This window comes from Helicoverpa armigera, chromosome 25 (assembly GCF_030705265.1).
Source record: "Helicoverpa armigera isolate CAAS_96S chromosome 25, ASM3070526v1, whole genome shotgun sequence".
Taxonomy (NCBI): domain Eukaryota; kingdom Metazoa; phylum Arthropoda; class Insecta; order Lepidoptera; family Noctuidae; genus Helicoverpa; species Helicoverpa armigera.
The window spans coordinates 7,202,224-7,222,142 of record NC_087144.1 but is presented as its reverse complement, the minus strand read 5'-3'; the positions used below and the strand labels follow the sequence as shown (position 1 = coordinate 7,222,142).

The following is a 19,919-nucleotide window of genomic DNA, read 5'->3' as shown; positions in this document are numbered from 1 at the left end:
ACTAACAAACTAATCAATGACAGTTCATTTAATAATCTGTGACTGTGCTTTTGCTTTGGCAGCGGGCGGTATTGAATCAAAGAACCAAAGTTATTTGATATTACTTTTATTATTTTTGTTTTCAGCAATGTTAATGTTTATTTTACAAAAGAACAAACTTGAAAACAGGGCGAAGGGTTCTGTTATGGTTGTCTGTTGTTAAAATGCCTTTGGTTTGAGGAAACAATGAACGACAGCGCTGCCGATTGCTCGGAAGCTTTAGATCCTCGAGTTCAGGTAAGGATAATCGATATTTTCAAAGGTAATTTAAATCAAAAGATGTTATTATTTCACCTTAAACGCCTGCTTTTTACCTAAAAGTGACTGCTCAACGAATAATTGCTACTATTTGGTTGGTTTTCAATCATGAAAGTTAAATTCTTACAAGATTCTTGTACGAATCTGCGCCTCGATCATATGTTTTTGTTATGCAACTGAATTAAAGGCAATCAAACTGTGAGATAGTTGACTGTTGTCCTTGTTACGTACAAGGTTTTATTGAAATTGTAATAAACTTGACATGCCTTGATTATTTATGTAGGGACAACTTATTGATTTGTTTTCATATTCGTAAGTTTCCTGGATTTTTTTTATGTTTCGGTGTTATTAACGAAACAAATAACAAGATATTTAAATAAAGCAAACACAGTATATATTTTCCTTTCACTTGCTTATTATTTATTTATTCACCACCATTAATATATTTGCTCCTGTGCATATAAATTACTCAATAAAATATAATTTGTAACAATACAATACATTCACTATTTATGACTGGCCTATCTGACCTCCTCAACTCAGTTACTTGGGCAACCTGATACCCCTTGGTAATACTGGTTACTGGTACTGGACATACTGAAAAAAAAAAACAATGAAATTCCATAGTTTAGGAGTTCATAACTTTCATATTCCATAGTTTCAAGTTTGAGTTCATAACTTATAATTAGAATATGATTTGTTTTTAAGGTTTGCATCTTTAATTTTAGACAACAACAGTAAACAATGCATTTAAGAGAAGTCATAAAATAAGCAGTAGGTAACATATATTTTCAATAAATACATAATTTGTTATGGGATAATCTGGTTTTGTTTTGTTGTGTCTGTCTGCAACAGGCCTTAAATAGTTAATTAAATTTAATTTTTTGAATGTTTCTAATATTATTTTATCATTCAATCAATTTTTGATGTGGATTCATCTGTTCTTGGTAATAGTCTCTATAATGTAGTAAACTAAGGCACAGTATATTTTTTTCTCTCAATTAATCTAGTTACAAATTATTCAGAAATCAGAAATGTTTATTTGTTAAACATATGTTTTACATGAGTATCTTATCATTGAAGCAAGTGTGCTATGTTTTGTCGTGAAGGCATACAAATATTAACATAAATTTTTAAATTATAAATTACTTGTATTACAAAAAAAAACATTATTACAATGCCAGTTTCTCCTAAAATTCCAGATAGAGTTGGAACGTCTAAACACAGCCACTGACGAGATCAACAGGCTCGAGGTTGAGTTGGACGAGGCTCGGCTGGCGTTCCGGAGACTGCTCGCTGAAGGTCACCTGCGGATACAGCAGCTTACCAAAAAGTTGGGCACTAGTGTGCACAAAGCCAGGCCTTATTATGAAGCTAGATTTCGAGCTAATATTGTAAGTTATGAGTTTATAATTTGAACTTTACTTCTCTTGTTTGCCTAAAAGCTGGCGCCCGCGGTTTGCCCGAGTATGTACTTCACATACATAGATATGGTTTATATGCTAATTGATAAATGAATAGACAAGTTATAATTAATTGTCATTAATATAATTTGTTGTTCCAAGTTTCAACAAAATCATTTAAGTAATTTTTGCATGAAACACTAACAAACATGCGAACACTCATCAACATACATATATCCTTATGAACTTTGGCATTTATTTATAATATTAGTAATATATATTTATATATTATATATGCTACATATCCCATTTGGACCCATATAATTTACTATCAAATTATATTCCAAATTTTTACAAACCAGTCCTTGAATATCTTGTGTATAAAGAAATTCAGAAAATTGTGTCATCATCTCAAAAGCCTTTTTTCCAACTATGTTGTTGACGGCTTCCAGTTAAACTGGATGCAGCTGAGTGCCAATTATCTTTATTTATTTATCAAATACCAATGTATTTCGGAAAACTGTCTGTTTAAGATAATTTAGATGTGAAATTATCATATACATATTTTCCCTATATTTTCATTTTCTTTGACTTCTTTTTATCATGAACACTTGGATCCAAATCACGTACATAGTCATATATTTATATATGTTATATAATGACATATATTTTATCTTCCAGACTTCCCAAGACCTGCAAGCTGCAACCATCGCGTATGACAAAGCGAACAGTGCTCACGCAGCAGCCAGGGAGATGGTGTATCTTGCTGAGCAGGGCTTGGCTAGACTGGCTGAAGGCAATACAGGTCTTACCCTCGACCCGGCCTGGCAGGAGATGCTTAACCATGCCACGCATAGAGTTAATCAGGTGAGAAATTACAAAAAAGAAATTTATTCCAAAAAATATGTATACTAACCTTTTTGCAAAGAAGCAAATCGAAATCTGGTAGATTGAATTAATCAGTTTCAAGTACGATATTATGAAATCTTCTGATAAAACTAACATATAAAAAGTTCATTAATTTATATTGAAAAAATGAGATGGGAAGTTGCTTTAGAAAATTAAGATTAAACAGGAAAGTTTAAGGGTTTGGCTAATTAATCTCCTAATACAGATACCATAGTGAATCACTCCTTAAACATTATTTTTCATAATCATTGTTTTTAAATCAACTTTTAGGCTTATATATTTTAGTCCCATCATAGCCTAAACCGGGTAAAACGCAAAAAGGAAAATTAAATATTGCCGTTGTTGTATGTTTCAATTCATCTTAACATTAAAGCCTTGTATTCACTGAGAAACAATTGTTTATAAACACTGTTTCAGAAACAAAATATACGTGTTTCTGAAACAAATAATTTTGTTTCAGAAACATATAATTTTGTTTCTGTGGACGATGTGGACGGCAGAATTTCCGAAACATTGTTGCTGTAAACATCTACGTGATGGTTCAGAAACTGTGTATCTGAAACATTGTTTCCCAGTGAATACGTGGCTTAACACCTACTTATCGTTTATCAAAATAAGTCTACGCAATCTGAATAAGGTTGTTTTTACGTTATACTTTCTGCGTCGAATCGGAACACTCCCCGTGTGTTGCGTCGGGCGTAACAGCTCAATGGCATTTCCAATCTTTTACAGTCTTACTTATAAACGTGAATTTAATAATAAGTTATACTTAAGAGGTGTTTAAGAAAAAATCTTACTTATAAAAGTGGCTTAACTAAATCATGTTCTTAGCAATGTCTTAAATGAGCTGTCAGATTAGGTAGCCTCACACCCTTATTTAACCCGCTAATTAGCAAAATGGCTGGATTCTTACCAGCTGATTTTTCGTTTCCGGTTTTTTGATAGCTCAACTTTTTAATTTTATATTTTACGGATGCCATTGTTGCCATTACACAACGTTTTGATGACAAATATTTTTTTTTGATGACAAATATTTTTTTAAGCTACCAACATTCCGGTAGTGTTGAGAAATTAGTATGTTTTTATGTCATTATCTGTTCATTACTTAAGACATGCTTAAGCAACGTTAATCACTACGTTAAAACAATGCTTAGAAGATGATTAGTTGATTTTTATAAGTAAGGCTGTTATTATTCTTCTGTTCTTTCCCTTCCGTGGTTTAGTTGATATATTATTGTATGGTCGTATGTTAAGGCGGAGAGCGAACGCGCCCACGCGACGGTGACGCAGCGCTCGAAGGCGGCCGCGCACCGCGCCGCCACCACGCTCGTGCAGCAACTGCAGAACGGACTCAAGAGGCACATCGCTAAATCCAGGTAATTTTCATACTAACTACTCGTTTTTACAGCTAGATTCTACTAGCCAAACCTCCATTATTTTACAAAGGCTGAAACTTTGTGTGTACATCTACATTACAGTATGGTTATCGGCACGAATCTTGAGCTCTGACCTACATCTGCGCAGAAGTGATTGATTTGATTAGCAAAGAACCAATCCCGAGTGACGGCTATGACGCGATGCGCTGCGGGCCAATCACCGCTTTAGCCCGCCCCCGCGCCTCACTTCATACCACAAAAGGGACCCAATAAATTACTTCTACGCAGGTGAAGGTCAGAGCTCAAGATTCGTGCCGATAACTATAAGTATGAATGATAGACTGTGATTACGAAGTTTGACTCACACCGACACGCATAAAGTTTCAGCCTTTATAAAATCACCTAGGTCTGGCGGCCGCTAGCTCTCGATCTATACATAGCGAAGCGCAGATCATTTTTGACCGACTTTATAAAAAGAGGATCTCAGTTTCACCTGTATGTATGTACCTACGTTTGTACGCGATTATCTCGCGTTTAGCTGGACCGATTTTGATGCGGTTTTCAGACTTGGGAGAATATTTTAATATTTTTATATAAAATATTTTTTCACTGTAAAATTTATCTTTATTGTAATAGAATCGAAAATATATAGTAGGTATTGAAGCGACTGCTGTAAAACTTGTGGTGAAAAAAAATATTAAAATACGTTCGCATTGAAAAAGCTCTGCGCTTCGCTTTTCCCTGCTGCTATTTCGTCATCGCATATTTCTGCAAAAACTTTTCTATGAAAATATTTTAGTTAGCCATCTGTAGAAAGCTTAGAACCTTTATTATACACATTTGCATAAACACCAATTTTTGCAAAATAATTCAATTTGCAAGCTAATTCTATGTAAAAAATAGTATTTTTAACAATGTTCATGTAATTATTACATAATGCATATCTTACGGTGAGTTGCACCATTTAACTATAACGATAACTAACAGAACCATTTTCAGTTGTCAAATCGCCGATATGACCAATGGGCGGCAAGTATACGGCTGGTTATGGTTTGGTTATCGTTTCCAATATACTATCTATGATGCTTACTAGAGATAGAATTTTGATATTAGTCCCATACAAGTAATGTTAAATTCCTAGTAAGCGAAACAACAGGTAAATAAGTATTGGGCACGGCCATGGAGAACAAAATGACTAGCGGAGGTGCCATAACGGAAAATCTCCTAAGAAAGTAACTCGCCAAAATGCGGGTGTACGGGGGACGAGGAATGTTACTATTTTCGCTCTCAAACGGACCCGATCATCTTTTGTAATACCTAAAATCGTTGACAGATGCCTCAAAGAACACGAACGCCTTGTTAGTTCACTCGTAACTGATCGTTTTGGTCATGCCCACTGTACGAATTTGACCTATAGGAAGGAGCCTGACCTACCTGTATTATGGGATCTCCGTTCATCTTTACTCCGTGGGTACGGCCGGTAGTTAAATGGTACAACTCACTCTTGACCGCTTGTAACGCTTGCGATGCAAAATGTTGACCCTCTTATTGCAAGATTTTCTTCTATTCTCATAGTTTGTAGTTTACTTTTAATAGTTTAACATAAACTTTGTAGTTTGTATGAGTACAGTTGAATGATATTGAATAAGAGAATAATAATATTTACCATTTATCTCAGGCAAACAAATATGTAATTGCTTAGCCTGGTAGGTAGTAGCTATGAATATATAGTATAAATACGCTGTAATGCATTTTATTTGCGAAAAACGCGTTTTATTTTCGTTGTTTTTAACTTGTGGCAAGAAAAAACCGCATCTTTTTGCTTATATTCGGACAGACCAAAATTTTGTCGTCTTCCATATTTAAGATTTGTTTGTTGGGAGATTGTTTTAATTGTTAACAGCACATTTCAAAAACCTTCAAATTCATAATATGGATATAGTCCAATACATGTTATTGGACACAAAATCGCTTTGTGGCGCATCGCGAAATCGCTTTGTGGGTTTTCTTAAGCTTTCACAAAGCAGCCCGTAGTCTGGAAGTTGGTGATTGATTCACCCGTGCATCGGAGAGCACGTAAATGTCGGTCCTGCGCCTGATCTCTTTCCAGTCGTGTCGGATTGCCGTCCCATCGCGCTATGAGAGTGAAGGAATAGGGAGTGCACCTGTGGCTGCGCAAATGCTCGTGCACTATAATATGTCCTGGGCTGGCTGATCTCCTTAAATGAGAACGAATGAGCCGCCGTGGCCGAAATCGGCCGTGAACGCCATTATTGGACACAAAACAGAACTTCAAAACAAAAGACAGCCCCCAAAAAGCCCACTTCCTATGTTTTTTTTTGGGAAGAAGTGGCGCAACAAACTTTATATTTTATAAAAAAAAATATTCCAATTTACACATGACTATGACATACCTATGTATATCATTCGGCTGTACTCTTAACACTAACTTAGCACTGACCTGCTTGACTAGTCGCACCGTGCTCTTTCTTACAGACTCGCGCCTGCACCGCGGATGCACTATTGGTACTGCATTTTATTATTATGCATGTTTTTTTTTATTTAGTTTCATTTCTATTTTGACGTTTTTTTTTTAAAAAAAACGTAAGAAATTCTCTTATTTTTAGCGCCTGGATTAAAGTAGTGGAAAATGGTAATTTTAGTGACCGACCCTAATATAAAATTCGAGCCACTGAAATGGGTTAAGGTTCGTTTTGAATTCTTGCATCAAACTGCAACTGCTGACCGAACATGCGACTGCATGGAGTCGTACCTTAATATATAACCTTAACCCAATAACTATTCGTAAGCCACTAAACAGTGGCTGCGGGATTGTTCGAAAGAGTTACCGCCTCCCTGGTACATAAAAGGCCTACTACGGAACACGACGGTTTTTAGTCAGTAAGAGTCTGACACTCCCTCACAGCTGCTAACCCACAGCGGGAGGGGTCATGTGATGATTTTTGAAGCCGTTAAAAAAAAGCCACTAAACAGTTACTGTTTCTAGAATCTTAGTTTAACTACGTCTTACATACCTAGATATATTAAACAACATTTATTTTGATTAAAAAGTATTCGTTAAAATGGTTCAATAAGAGAATTATCATTGCATACAAATACTTTACGTATACAAAAAAATTAAACCTTGAAAACGTCAAAATAGAATTTAGTTTTAGTGCATGTCTTTTGTATGTAGCTGAAAATGTAAATTTATTTTACAATAGTGCATGTTTTTGTAGACTATGTAGGCAACAATCACTTATTTTTTTACCCGACTGGGTTAAAATGTCAAGTTATTTTTCATCAGTACTTTGAAAACCTATTATATTCGCTTATAAGTAATTCACTACTCTGCCCCTCTAAGGGGCTGAATGCCGAAATTGGCTTGTCTCAAACATTTTTTGGACAAATCTATACAGTTTTTGACGGCGAAAAATATACCTATATTAATCTTGAACATATTTCTGAGAACCCTCTTAATTTCAAAACACGTTTCCGATAAGGTTTCTCGATACAAAAAAATTATAAACTTACCTCTAAAATGATCTTCCAACAAAAATATCTGTATTACTTCTCAACGTACATTGATAAAATTTTATCATTAACGAGTCCACATGTAAATACAGAACCAAATACAGAACTCGGTTAATTTTTATTTTTGACTAGCTGATCCCGCGAACTTCGTATCGTTTAAACCTTCCCTGGACCTCTACAAACATTTTAAAACCAAAATCAGCTCAATCGGCCCAGCCGTTCTCGAGTTTTAGTGAGACTAACGAACAGCAATTCATTTTTATATATGAGATTACTAAACTCATTTTAAAGTTAGTTTATATGTATGTTACGACCGTTACGAACGTCGCGTCAACAGGCTTCTCTCTCTTTTTCTCTCGTACGTAAATACTTACGAGAGAGAAAGAGACTGTTTTGGGTGCATTCTTAAAGCCGATCCCACCTCTATCATACAAAGTTCAATTACAGACCGTACTTCGAAGAGAAAGCTCGCATCAACACGGCTTTGGAAGCTCAGAAGGCAAGGATACAGAGCTTGGAGGAGCAGGTAGCGGAAGCTAAACAGCAGTACTCGTCAGCTCTCAGGAATCTGGAGAGGATCTCTGATGAAATACATAAGCATAGGTCTAGAAGACAGTCGGCTAGAAACGGTGAGTACACAGATACACATCTTTGCCTACGTTTATGTTATCGATGAAATGTCGGGTCTAATAATATTATAAACTTGCAATGTATGTATGTAACTATGTGTGTTCGGGTGGAATTTTACAACTCAATTTTAGACAACAATATTTGACACAATTTATATTATGTTTTAAAAGCTTGTCCCGAGATTTAAGTACTCGTATTTACTTTCTTAGTAAAATCGCGACAAGCTTTTAAAACATATAAATTGTGTCTAGGGCTGCCATCTCGAATTCCGCCAAACCAGGACAAACAGTAAATAAAACCCGGACATTTGGCGTAAATCGCATTTTTCCCCCGGACGAGTCCAATTTTTTTTCTTAAACAAAACAAGACCTTATTTTTAATCCATTCACTATAACCACATGCATAAATTCAATGAGGTGCTTCCTTACATTGAAAGATTGTGTGTGACTTCGAAGGTCATAAATAAGCTCATATGAAAACTAGGAGTTACTTTCTTGTTAATAAAAGGACTTTAGTTAGACAAAAAATTATGAAAAATATAAACAACCGCAAAGTGAAGTAGTCGCGAGCGAAGCGAGCGCAAAATTTTGAGAATATAGGGATATTAAAGTAGCTAAACTAAAAACAAAAAAGAAATTTAAGTAAAGCAACCGCGAGCGAAGCGAGCGCGAAATTTTTTGAGTTTTGGGACAGAAAAGTACCTAAAAAAGTTATGAAAAAGCCATTGGGAACTGCAGAGCTTAACGAGTAAGATTTTTTTTTAATTGTTTGTTTGACTCTCAAATTAAATTCGGAATTAATCACAAATAAAAAGAAACCGTGATTAGGATCGATTCAGTGCTCCAACTTTTTGTTATATTGAGAACTCAACAAGTAAACGCAGAATAAATAAGAAATATCCGCGAGCGAAGCGAGCGCATTTTTTTATTCGCAGGTTATTCGCACACCTTGCACCATAGGTTAAGACGGCCCTGTGATAAGTGTCCGGGTTTTCCCCGGACACTTCTTGAAACCCCGCCCGGACGGCCCCCGGACGGCCTCCAAACGAGGACAAATCCGGGGAAACCCGGACGGATGGCAGCCCTAATTGTGTCAAATATGTTAAAGAAATGTCGTTATAAGTTGACAGTAAAGTTACAGTAAAAGTTTTTTTTTCTTTTTAGCGCATTTAAATAAAAGCTTGTTTTTATTTTTATTTTTTGAGACAGGCAGACATGTCTTGCTGGGGATTTTTTTCGCCACTTCTTCCCAGCAAAACACGTAGGAAGTGGGCGTTTCTTGTGGCTGTCTCATGATATTCAGACGTTAGAATAGTCCTGTTTTCCAGCCTTCTTTGAATAAATTATTTATGATTTTTCTCCAAACAACAAACAGCTGTTGATGTACTATGAATTTACAAGTTCAAAGTGAACAGATCTTTTAAGAAAACTGAAGTTTATGTTGTTATGTTTTCAGTAAAATAAGTCCAATAATATTTTTCTTTGATAGAATTTTTTCAATTTGTATGCTTTTTTTCATAGAATAGTGTTTAAATGAAAAAATGCTCTTTTTTTCTAGAAATAGACCGTTCAACACTAACGGACACGGCCAGCGATACAAACACGACCAGTAGTGACAAACTGGAAGAGCTATGCGAGAGTAGCACGGACGCCAGTGTGCGCGAGTGGCTGCGTCGGGCCGCCGACGCGCAGCGGCCCCGGGGCCCCGACACAGACACCTGGACTGAGATAGACCTGGACTACTCCAGTCCTGAGGAGGTGAGTACTTTTATTGATGATAATTTTACTGTTTATTTATTGTTTCGTGGTTGAAAAAATGTATTATTATTAGGCGTCGTATTGGTGTTTCACCATGTATAAACCGTGTAGGTTTTGACGTGACAACGTCTAATAACTCGATAGTACGGCCTGCATGCACGAAAAGTTGATGACCTCAACTTTTTCGTGTCCGTTGTCCCGTATCGCTCGATGTCCAGTTCCGCAAGCGAGGCGAGACGAACGGGAGAAAGGCATGCTCGGCTCATATACTACTGTCATGTTTGATGTTGTCATTTCAAACTACCGTTCGTTAAACGACTTTACAGACAACCAATTTTTTTACTTTAACTTTACTTACATTACCTTTTTACCACTCCAAAGGTGAGCTTCGAAAAATGTTCGCTCCGTGGCCGCGACACTTCGGAAGCGTGGTCACCGCCATCACCGGGCTCGTCGCGGGCGTCGGCCGCCGAGCCGCGCCGCATCATCCCGCGCCAGCCGCGCCCGCCGCGCCGCCAGAGCCTCGACGCGCTGCTGCACGACACCCAGGAGAAGGTCAAGGAGATGTTCCAAGGTCAGTGCACATGTTCATCCCGCGCCAGCCGCGCCCGCCGCGCCGCCAGAGCCTCGACGCGCTGCTGCACGACACCCAGGAGAAGGTCAAGGAGATGTTCCAAGGTCAGTGCACATGTTCATCCCGCGCCAGCCGCGCCCGCCGCGCCGCCAGAGCCTCGACGCGCTGCTGCACGACACCCAGGAGAAGGTCAAGGAGATGTTCCAAGGTCAGTGCACATGTTCATCCCGCGCCAGCCGCGCCCGCCGCGCCGCCAGAGCCTCGACGCGCTGCTGCACGACACCCAGGAGAAGGTCAAGGAGATGTTCCAAGGTCAGTGCACATGTTCATCCCGCGCCAGCCGCGCCCGCCGCGCCGCCAGAGCCTCGACGCGCTGCTGCACGACACCCAGGAGAAGGTCAAGGAGATGTTCCAAGGTCAGTGCACATGTTCATCCCGCGCCAGCCGCGCCCGCCGCGCCGCCAGAGCCTCGACGCGCTGCTGCACGACACCCAGGAGAAGGTCAAGGAGATGTTCCAAGGTCAGTGCACATGTTCATCCCGCGCCAGCCGCGCCCGCCGCGCCGCCAGAGCCTCGACGCGCTGCTGCACGACACCCAGGAGAAGGTCAAGGAGATGTTCCAAGGTCAGTGCACATCTTCTGCAATAAGGTCAAGGTCACATTTTATCTTCAACAATAAGTTCAAGATGTTTCAAGGTCAGATTTCATCAACAAGGTCAAGGTCAAATTTTATCTGCAATAGGATCAAAAATTTTCAAATAAATTAGTCAGTAATTGATGTCAAAGTTGCACCTATAAAGTCTAATAAAGTGCTTATGTCATACTGTTAATATTCAGGGTTATCACTGTTCGGTGAGCGTCGCGGGTCGGCGTCTGCCCCCCGCACCCCGCGCCGGGCGCCCTCGCCCCGAGCTGCTTCACACACCAGCGACGAGCGGTACTCTGATACTGATAGCCGCGCCAGGTAATATAACCGCCACTGTTACTTGTCACCCCTATCTGTAGTACGTCACGCTTTTCTGTTACTTGTCACACTGTCCACTCCACTTCCATTGTCACATCACCCTAGGTGTCACACGTCACTCACTTCACACTCATCACACGTCACCCGCTCTATTACTCGTCACACCCACTACCACTCGTTACCTTCAGTGTAACTCGTCACCCCACTGTCAAACGACACCCACTCTTACTCGTCAGACTCACTGTTACTCGTCACCCCCATTTTCGCCCCACTGTCACTCGTCCCTCCGCTGTTACTCGTCAACCTCACTGTCACACGTTACCGACAGTCTCCCACGTCACCCACACTGTCACACGTCACCCTAGCTGTTACACGACATCATCACTGTTTCACGTCAGCCAAAGTGTCATTTGTCATCCCACTCTCACTCGTCACACGATTCACTAATATAGATACATGTTTATTACAGCGTGGAGATGCTAACAGACGAACAGATAGCGTCCCTCATGCTGGACGCCCAACTAGAAGCCGTCTGCGAGCGTCTAGCGGGGGTCGTCCGTCAGCCACGCTCCCCCCACTCGCCCCCCCACCGGTACTGATGTGTATGTCTGTTTATACCTAGCTTTGTGTAACGTGCATAGCGTCCGTCATGCTGGACGCTCGTCTAGCGGGGGTCGTCCGTCAGCCACGCTCCCCACACTCGCCGCCCCACCGGTACTGATGTGTATGTCTGTTTATACCTAGCTTTGTGTAACGTGCATAGCGTCCGTCATGCTGGACGCTCGTCTAGCGGGGTCGTCCGTCAGCCACGCTCCCCCACTCGCCCCCACCGGTACTGATGTGTATGTCTGTTTATACCTAGCTTTGTGTAACGTGCATAGCGTCCGTCATGCTGGACGCTCGTCTAGCGGGGGTCGTCCGTCAGCCACGCTCCCCACACTCGCCCCCACCGGTACTGATGTGTATGTCTGTTTATACCTAGCTTTGTGTAACGTGCATAGCGTCCGTCATGCTGGACGCTCGTCTAGCGGGGTCGTCCGTCAGCCACGCTCCCCACTCGCCCCCACCGGTACTGATGTGTATGTCTGTTTATACCTAGCTTTGTGTAACGTGCATAGCGTCCGTCATGCTGGACGCAAGTCTAGTGGGGGTCGTCCGTCAGCCACGCTCCCCACACTCGCCGCCCCACCGGTACTGATGTGTATGTCTGTTTATACCTAGCTTTGTGTAACGTGCATAGCGTCCGTCATGCTGGACGCTCGTCTAGCGGGGGTCGTCCGTCAGCCACGCTCCCCACACTCGCCCCCACCGGTACTGATGTGTATGTCTGTTTATACCTAGCTTTGTGTAACGTGCATAGCGTCCGTCATGCTGGACGCTCGTCTAGCGGGGGTCGTCCGTCAGCCACGCTCCCCACACTCGCCGCCCCACCGGTACTGATGTGTATGTCTGTTTATACCTAGCTTTGTGTAACGTGCATAGCGTCCGTCATGCTGGACGCTCGTCTAGCGGGGGTCGTCCGTCAGCCACGCTCCCCACACTCGCCGCCCCACCGGTACTGATGTGTATGTCTGTTTATACCTAGCTTTGTGTAACGTGCATAGCGTCCGTCATGCTGGACGCTCGTCTAGCGGGGGTCGTCCGTCAGCCACGCTCCCCACACTCGCCCCCACCGGTACTGATGTGTATGTCTGTTTATACCTAGCTTTGTGTAACGTGCATAGCGTCCGTCATGCTGGACGCTCGTCTAGCGGGGGTCGTCCGTCAGCCACGCTCCCCACACTCGCCGCCCCACCGGTACTGATGTGTATGTCTGTTTATACCTAGCTTTGTGTAACGTGCATAGCGTCCGTCATGCTGGACGCTCGTCTAGCGGGGGTCGTCCGTCACGTTCGTCAGGTTTCAGGTTATAGATAACTTTGCCGTTCAGAAGTGTGGTGATAGCAGTCCCACGTTGGTTCTAACAACCTACGTATGCGCAAAGTTATTTGAAAAGAACTGTATGAGAGATTAATATAAATACGATTTTTCTAGACGGCATAAAATATTAAAAAAAAAAACATATATGTGTATGTCATAATACGGGATTACATCATTTTTGGGTTCAGTATCGTTTGTTCTCCCGAGCCTTTTTCTCAACTATGTTGGGGTCGGCTTCCAGTCTAACCGGATGCAGCTGAGTACCAGTGTTTTACAAGGAGCGACTGCCTATCTGACCTCCTCAACCCAGCGACAATCCTTTGCATATGAATTAAAACCACAGCTTTTTTTCTAAATATATCTTATCTCTTTCAGGTCATCGGTCCAGTGAAAAATAATAATAGTTAATACCAATAATAATCACATTTCTGTTGATAACTTACGCTTAATTTAAACTAAAGTACATCGATGAATGCATTCCATTTCACGTACGTTATGGCACTAACATAGCTTGTCATGCTCTCTCAAAACGGCTGTGCCGATACTCGTGAAATTTTGCCTTGAATTTAGTGAGTAATAATGCAATGTACAATATTAGTTTATTTATTAAGATTTTTTTTTAATGCGTAATATATTGAATAAGTTATTTAAGTATTATTTTTTATATATTTAGGTTTAAGGTACATGTAAATCTCATTTTTTATAAAAAAAATACAACCTAATAGATGTTTTGTTAAATATGTGTTAGTGCCATAATAATGAAAATGACTAAAGAAATATAAAGAATATATAAGATCCAAATAATTCAATAACCGAATTTATTTTTACAACGTTAACATGTTTTTATGCATAACTATAAAACGGCTGAGCCGATGTAGATGTGTAATTAGGAAGATAGAGGGTATCTTCCAAGTTTTTCACTCCCTACTATATTATTTCTTCATTCTACAGACAAATAAAGCCATTTTGGCTGAAAACATTAACACCAACACAAAACATTACTAGTCTATAATCGCCTAATCGTGATTCAAGTTAAGTAAAAAATAATAAATAAATAATAATAATAGACTTCTTATGTGTTGGCGTATTTCACTTCATAAACGAAAATATCTTAATCTTTTACGATACCAAATCCAAGTTTTAAATGTAACTATGCATTTATTATAAAAATTCTTATAAAAAAAACGATCCGTTTGGCTTACAAATAGTAGTTATTTTGACACCAGGATTCCTCGTATTCCATGTTTTGTAATGTCTAATGTTTCTTGTGCCTGGGAACTGTTCAAAACAATGTTTAAAATTCATTCATAATTCTGTAGTTCAATTAAAAATACGTCAACACAAAAGAAGTCTTACGGTTGATTTGTATAATCTGTCTATCCACTGTTTTTCGATACAAGATTGAATTTGACGACCTTGATGGCGCAGTGGTCACCATGCCGGACTGCCGAATATGAGGCCCCGGGTTCAATTCCCGGTTCGATCGACATTTGTGTGATGAGCATGCTTGTTGGCCGTGGTCAGGGTGTTATAATATGAATTTATAAATATGTAGCTGTATGTAATTTATCAGTTGTGTTAGCACCCATAACACAGGTTAATTAATAACTTAGCATGGGGCTAACCAATCTTGTGTGAAAAGGTGTCCCGATATTATAACTTTGACAAAAAAATATGTATCTCAATCTGTAATCGGAAAGCAGCGGATGGATCGATTATTGCAATCCGCAGTTAGTTAATTATACCGAGATCGATATTTTACTATACATTGACATGTAGCTACTCAAATAAAAACGCTTACTCGTCGATTAGTCCACATATCAGTATAGAATATGTATTTATTGGGCGACTTACGTAAACTATGAAACAAATATTACACGCTTTTTATTAGCTTCACCTGTATGTTTGTATGTTTGTAGGTTTGTATGTTTGTATGTTTGTTTGTAACCGACTTCTTTGGGCGCGATTTTGACCCACTTTAAATTGCCAGATTTCCTTCAAACTTTGTAGATTTATTGAGGACCGATGACAATACACTAATTTGATAAAATTATTCCATTTTTAACCGACTTCCCAAAAAGGAGGAGGTTACACATACACATCGATTACTCCGAGGTTTATAGGCCGATTTACGTGATTCTTTTTTTGTTCGACTCGGAATAGCTGCCAGTTGGTTCCATAGTCATCAGGTCAGGATCTGATGATGGAAACCCTGAGAAATCGAGGGCAACCTTCAAAAGTTGTAGGCATACATAGGGTAAAAACTTGACACTCAGGTGTACGCCTAAAAGCACTATTCAACTGTGAAGATTTGGAGCTGACCTGATGATGGAGACCAGAGAGGGTCGAGGGAACTCGACAACTGAATATGTAAACTACCTCGTGTTTGGGCTTAAATTATTTGTATTGACAAGACCTTTGCAACAGTGAAGGTTTGGAGCTGACCTGATGATGGAGACCAGAGAAAGTCGAGGGAACTCGACAACTGAATATGTAAACTACCTCGTGTTTGGGCTTAAATTATTCGTATTGACAAGACCTATGCAACAGTGAAGGTTTGGAGCTGACCTGATGATGGAGACCAGAGAAAGTCGAGAGAACTCGACAACTGAATATGTAAAATACCTCGTTTGGACTTACATTCTTTGTATTGATGAGAACTTCCCACTTGTATGGATAGTGACAACTACTCGTATTCGTATCACTGAAAAGCTTTAACCTTTTTATAAAAAAATTAAACCGACTTCCCAAAACACTAAAAAGCAAAAAAAAAAAACTAATTTTAGGTGCATCGGCCTAGAAGTCGGTGGCAAAATTAACTTAGTAACATCCATTAGACACCGACTTCTAGGCTTTCAATTTGCAAAATATGATTTTTGTTAATTTATATAATTTTCATCTATAGTCGATGAGGTAAGAAAATTAATTAAAATTTTCTAGAATTTTTCTCTACAGTCGATAAGGCAGGACTCGATGTTGATTTTTATTTCCAATAATTATCTTTAGCCGTTTTCTCTAATATTGTCAAATTTTTGTATACTAAAGAGAATTTTAATTCTACAAAACAAATAATAGTTTTAAAACAAACTAAAAAGTAGAAAATAAATAATAGTTTAAAAAAACTAAAAAACACGCTTTTTATAGAAAAACGAACTAAAAAATAGAAAATAAATTTTAATGAATTTAAATTAAGAAAACAGTGTTAAAAATTTCAATGAATATAAATTAATAATAGTGTGAATAGAAAAAAAAATATTTAAAAAAAGCGTGGGGTGCTTTTTAAGATATTATCGAAATGAAAATCACTGTACTCATATCTGTCAATAAAATATTTATAACTATTGACACCATGCACCCCACGCTTTTTTTTAAATATATTTTTTTTGTATTCACACTATTATTAATTTATATTCATTGAAATTTTTAACACTGTTTTCTTAATTTAAATTCATTAAAATTTATTTTCTATTTTTTAGTTCGTTTTTCTATAAAAAGCGTGTTTTTTAGTTTTTTTAAACTATTATTTATTTTTCATTATTAAACTTGGCCTTTATTAACATAATTTTTATTTTTTTACACTGAGGCAACTCTTGTTTATCAAATATCTTATTATAAAATTAATTGTTAAACTTAACGAATTGCTTACTAAAATCTGACTTTCCTACGATTACAAAAGTCCAGGACGAAAGGATTGTGTGAGATTTTGTTTTTTACAGTTTTACATAACGACGATGCTTATTTGTAAAACAGTCAACGGATTTGTAAAATAGTTTGCATTTTTGTAAAATTAATTAGTTTTAACTATTCGGCGGTGAACGCACAAATACAGACCGCAAGTAAATAAATCAATTTTGATTTTAATATATGTATAAGTTATCAGAAAAATATTTCTAATTTAATATATTTTCCTTCATAAATCTCGCCCAATAAATACTGAACTCAATTAAAATAAATTTAATTTCGTACAAAAGTACAGTAATTTAATTTAGAACAAAGATAAACAATATTCTTGTCGACTTATTACTAAAATGCGTAATCTTAAGCGTTCGTGATGTTGAAGGGAGGAGATATGCCAACTATAAGTAATTCTTGCCTTGATTTTTAACCGACTTCCCAAAAAGGAATTATCAATTCGGATGTTTGTATTTCTATGTAGAAATGTGCTATCTTTTGTGTTTAAATTGAAATGCACACGCAAAGGTATTGCGATTTTACAAAATCACAAAAAAATATTTATATAATTCCTTTTCTAATAATGCCCGTTCAAAATTTTGTTTATAAAAATACAAAAAAATAAATAGAATTTTCATTTGAAAAAAGAATAGAATTTTACATCTTTTACAAATGCGTAATAAGTTCGCCTTTACACTTAACTTTTACTCACGTAATTAACTTACGATAAAGTTACAAATGTAAAACCGTAAGTCGCTAACAGTGACTTCTTGCAACTTCTTGTTACGGAAGGTAACTTCCGTAACTTACGGATTCGACTTACAAGAGTAAAGTCGGGGTAAAATTTTTCAACGGCTCAAAAATATGTCAATTGATAGTAGCCATTGAATTTTGATCCTTATCTCCTCCCAGCCTTAGGTAAGTAGTGCAATGTTGAAAGATTCGCAATAAGTAAGATAATAATCGTTCTAGAAATAAGCGTTTGCCTAAATACTTGCCTATGAAATTGTCGTAGAACTTTTAGACTTGCAAGTAGGTGAATGAATGATTGAATGATTCAATGTTAAAGGGAAATGCTTTATTTTGAATATAACAACAAATAACACAGGGCTTATATATTTTGAGTTAATGTGAAAAAGGGATAGTGTTATACTATCTGGATATCGGCATCTCTTTTACTCAATGTTATATGGCTGCTAAAGAAATTATCTTATTTTGTAACTCTTATGTTTTTGCTCTCGAACCCTGTGTTAAAATAATAATATACATAGCTCTCTACAAATATGCAAAATAAAAATTGTTATTTGAGCTAAAAATTGGCAAAAATACTCGTTCCTAATAAAAATAATAATTTTTCACAATGTAGGCGTGTGTCTCTCACTAAAATGCTTAAAAAATTATGTTGTCTTGTTAATTTCAAAGACGCGTACTGCCTTCGTGGAAAATTGATCTCTTTCTAAAGAACAATTCAATGCAATTTCTATTTCTGATAAATCGTAGGTTACTTTCATAAGTACACAATATTTTTCATATCTTTAGTTTTTTTTTTTTATTTAGGTATTTTTTAATCGGCTGTGCAATTGCTTGATTTATTATGTAGTTAAATCACTACTCAGTATAGACTTTTAAAGTTTCTATGCGTTGTTATTTAATAGACGCGGTAGAAAAAGTTAGAAGAAAATAATTTCTTAAAAATGCTCTTGCCTCATACATTTCTTGCCTAGTAATAATTTTATTATAATCACAAAATATATTTTTTAAAAATCATCTTTATACTAATTTATGAGGTCAAACAAAAAAGTTTGCAGTGTCCAGGTACTCTTAGAATCAGATAAAGTTTTGAACTCAATAATAAAAATTAAATAAACTGGTCGAGTCTAAAATAAAAATATTTTACGTTAACAGTATTACTAAAATGAATTAATAATTTATTTACTCAATATTTATTAGCCATGTACGTAGTACAAATGCCCGCCAATTTTATTTGTAAGAAAAATAAATAGGTTTGCCGAGCATACATAAAAAAGGTGAATGTTTCAACTTGTAGCGGGAAATTCATAATAATTTTTTTTTTTTACGTTTTACTTAATAGAACAGATTATTTTATCGGATTATTTTATTATATTACATTTAAATTGTAAGAACTTTAAAAGTAAAATAAAGACATCAAAAATTACTTTGAAGTATATTATTACCTCGCTAGATAATTTAACCTAGGTAAAACAGATAAAAAATAAAACATTTTGTTTTGAATTTCCGGCTACGAGTCGAAGCATACATTTTAAATAATTTAAAATAGTGATATTATTTAATATCGTATTTTACTGTAATACTCTGAAATCATGACAAAAATTAATTTATTTTTAAAGGTTTTATGAAAATAAAAATCAATTGTATATGAGAAATACGTAACTGTGCATTAATTTTGTGTTCAATTTGTATATCTTTTGCTTTATTTACGCGAAATTGGAAACGCTTTGAAATGCAGAAATAACTATTAATTTTGTGCTTAAAACCTGCATTTAATTACAAATTTTTTGTTGTCTAATTTGACTACATATTTGAAAATTAATAAATCTACACATTTTATATATTACTGAATATTTAAAAAAGTCGTATAATTAATCAATTTCGCGTAAATAAAGCAGCCGTCTTCCAATCTAGTAAATTATATGAAGAATATATTGTTATATCTACTTTAAATTAAGTTTGAATTTATCACAAATATATAAGTGAAGATAAATGAAATCATCAGCCATAGATGGGGAATGTTATAAAAAAAATAGTAAATAAAATACTTGCAATTATGTTCTAAAGAAAAATAAAGTCGTTCAATTTTTTTTATTCCGAAATAGGAAATAAAAAAGATGTCTATCTATGATA

At 37.2% G+C, this 19,919-nt stretch overlaps 1 protein-coding gene across 2 annotated transcripts; it reads left to right on the top strand.

Moving 5' to 3' along the window:
* Positions 1 to 47: 47 nt before the first annotated feature.
* LOC110379484 (uncharacterized) lies at positions 48 to 13,848 on the top strand. 2 transcript variants are annotated; one of them, XM_064041415.1, is made up of 10 exons: positions 48 to 276; positions 1,500 to 1,691; positions 2,382 to 2,567; positions 3,864 to 3,985; positions 7,967 to 8,148; positions 9,707 to 9,906; positions 10,288 to 11,104; positions 11,318 to 11,444; positions 11,914 to 12,036; positions 13,740 to 13,848. In XM_064041415.1, the coding sequence occupies exons 1-10, from the start codon at positions 226 to 228 to the stop codon at positions 13,753 to 13,755; spliced, it is 2,016 nt and encodes a 671-aa protein (XP_063897485.1). In that variant the 5' UTR covers positions 48 to 225; the 3' UTR covers positions 13,756 to 13,848. The 2 variants fall into 2 exon arrangements, with proteins under 2 accessions (XP_063897485.1, XP_063897486.1); XM_064041416.1 differs by having other exon boundaries at positions 11,914 to 12,046.
* The last annotated feature ends 6,071 nt before the right edge of the window (positions 13,849 to 19,919 follow it).

Excerpts from the sequence above, each read along its gene's own strand:
- LOC110379484 (XM_064041415.1), top strand. The coding sequence starts at position 226 with ATGAACGACAGCGCTGCCGATTGCTCGGAAGCTTTAGATCCTCGAGTT. Across the intron at positions 277-1,499 it reads CTTTAGATCCTCGAGTTCAG|ATAGAGTTGGAACGTCTAAA; the intron begins GTAAGGATAATC and ends CTAAAATTCCAG. Across the intron at positions 9,907-10,287 it reads ACTACTCCAGTCCTGAGGAG|GTGAGCTTCGAAAAATGTTC; the intron begins GTGAGTACTTTT and ends ACCACTCCAAAG.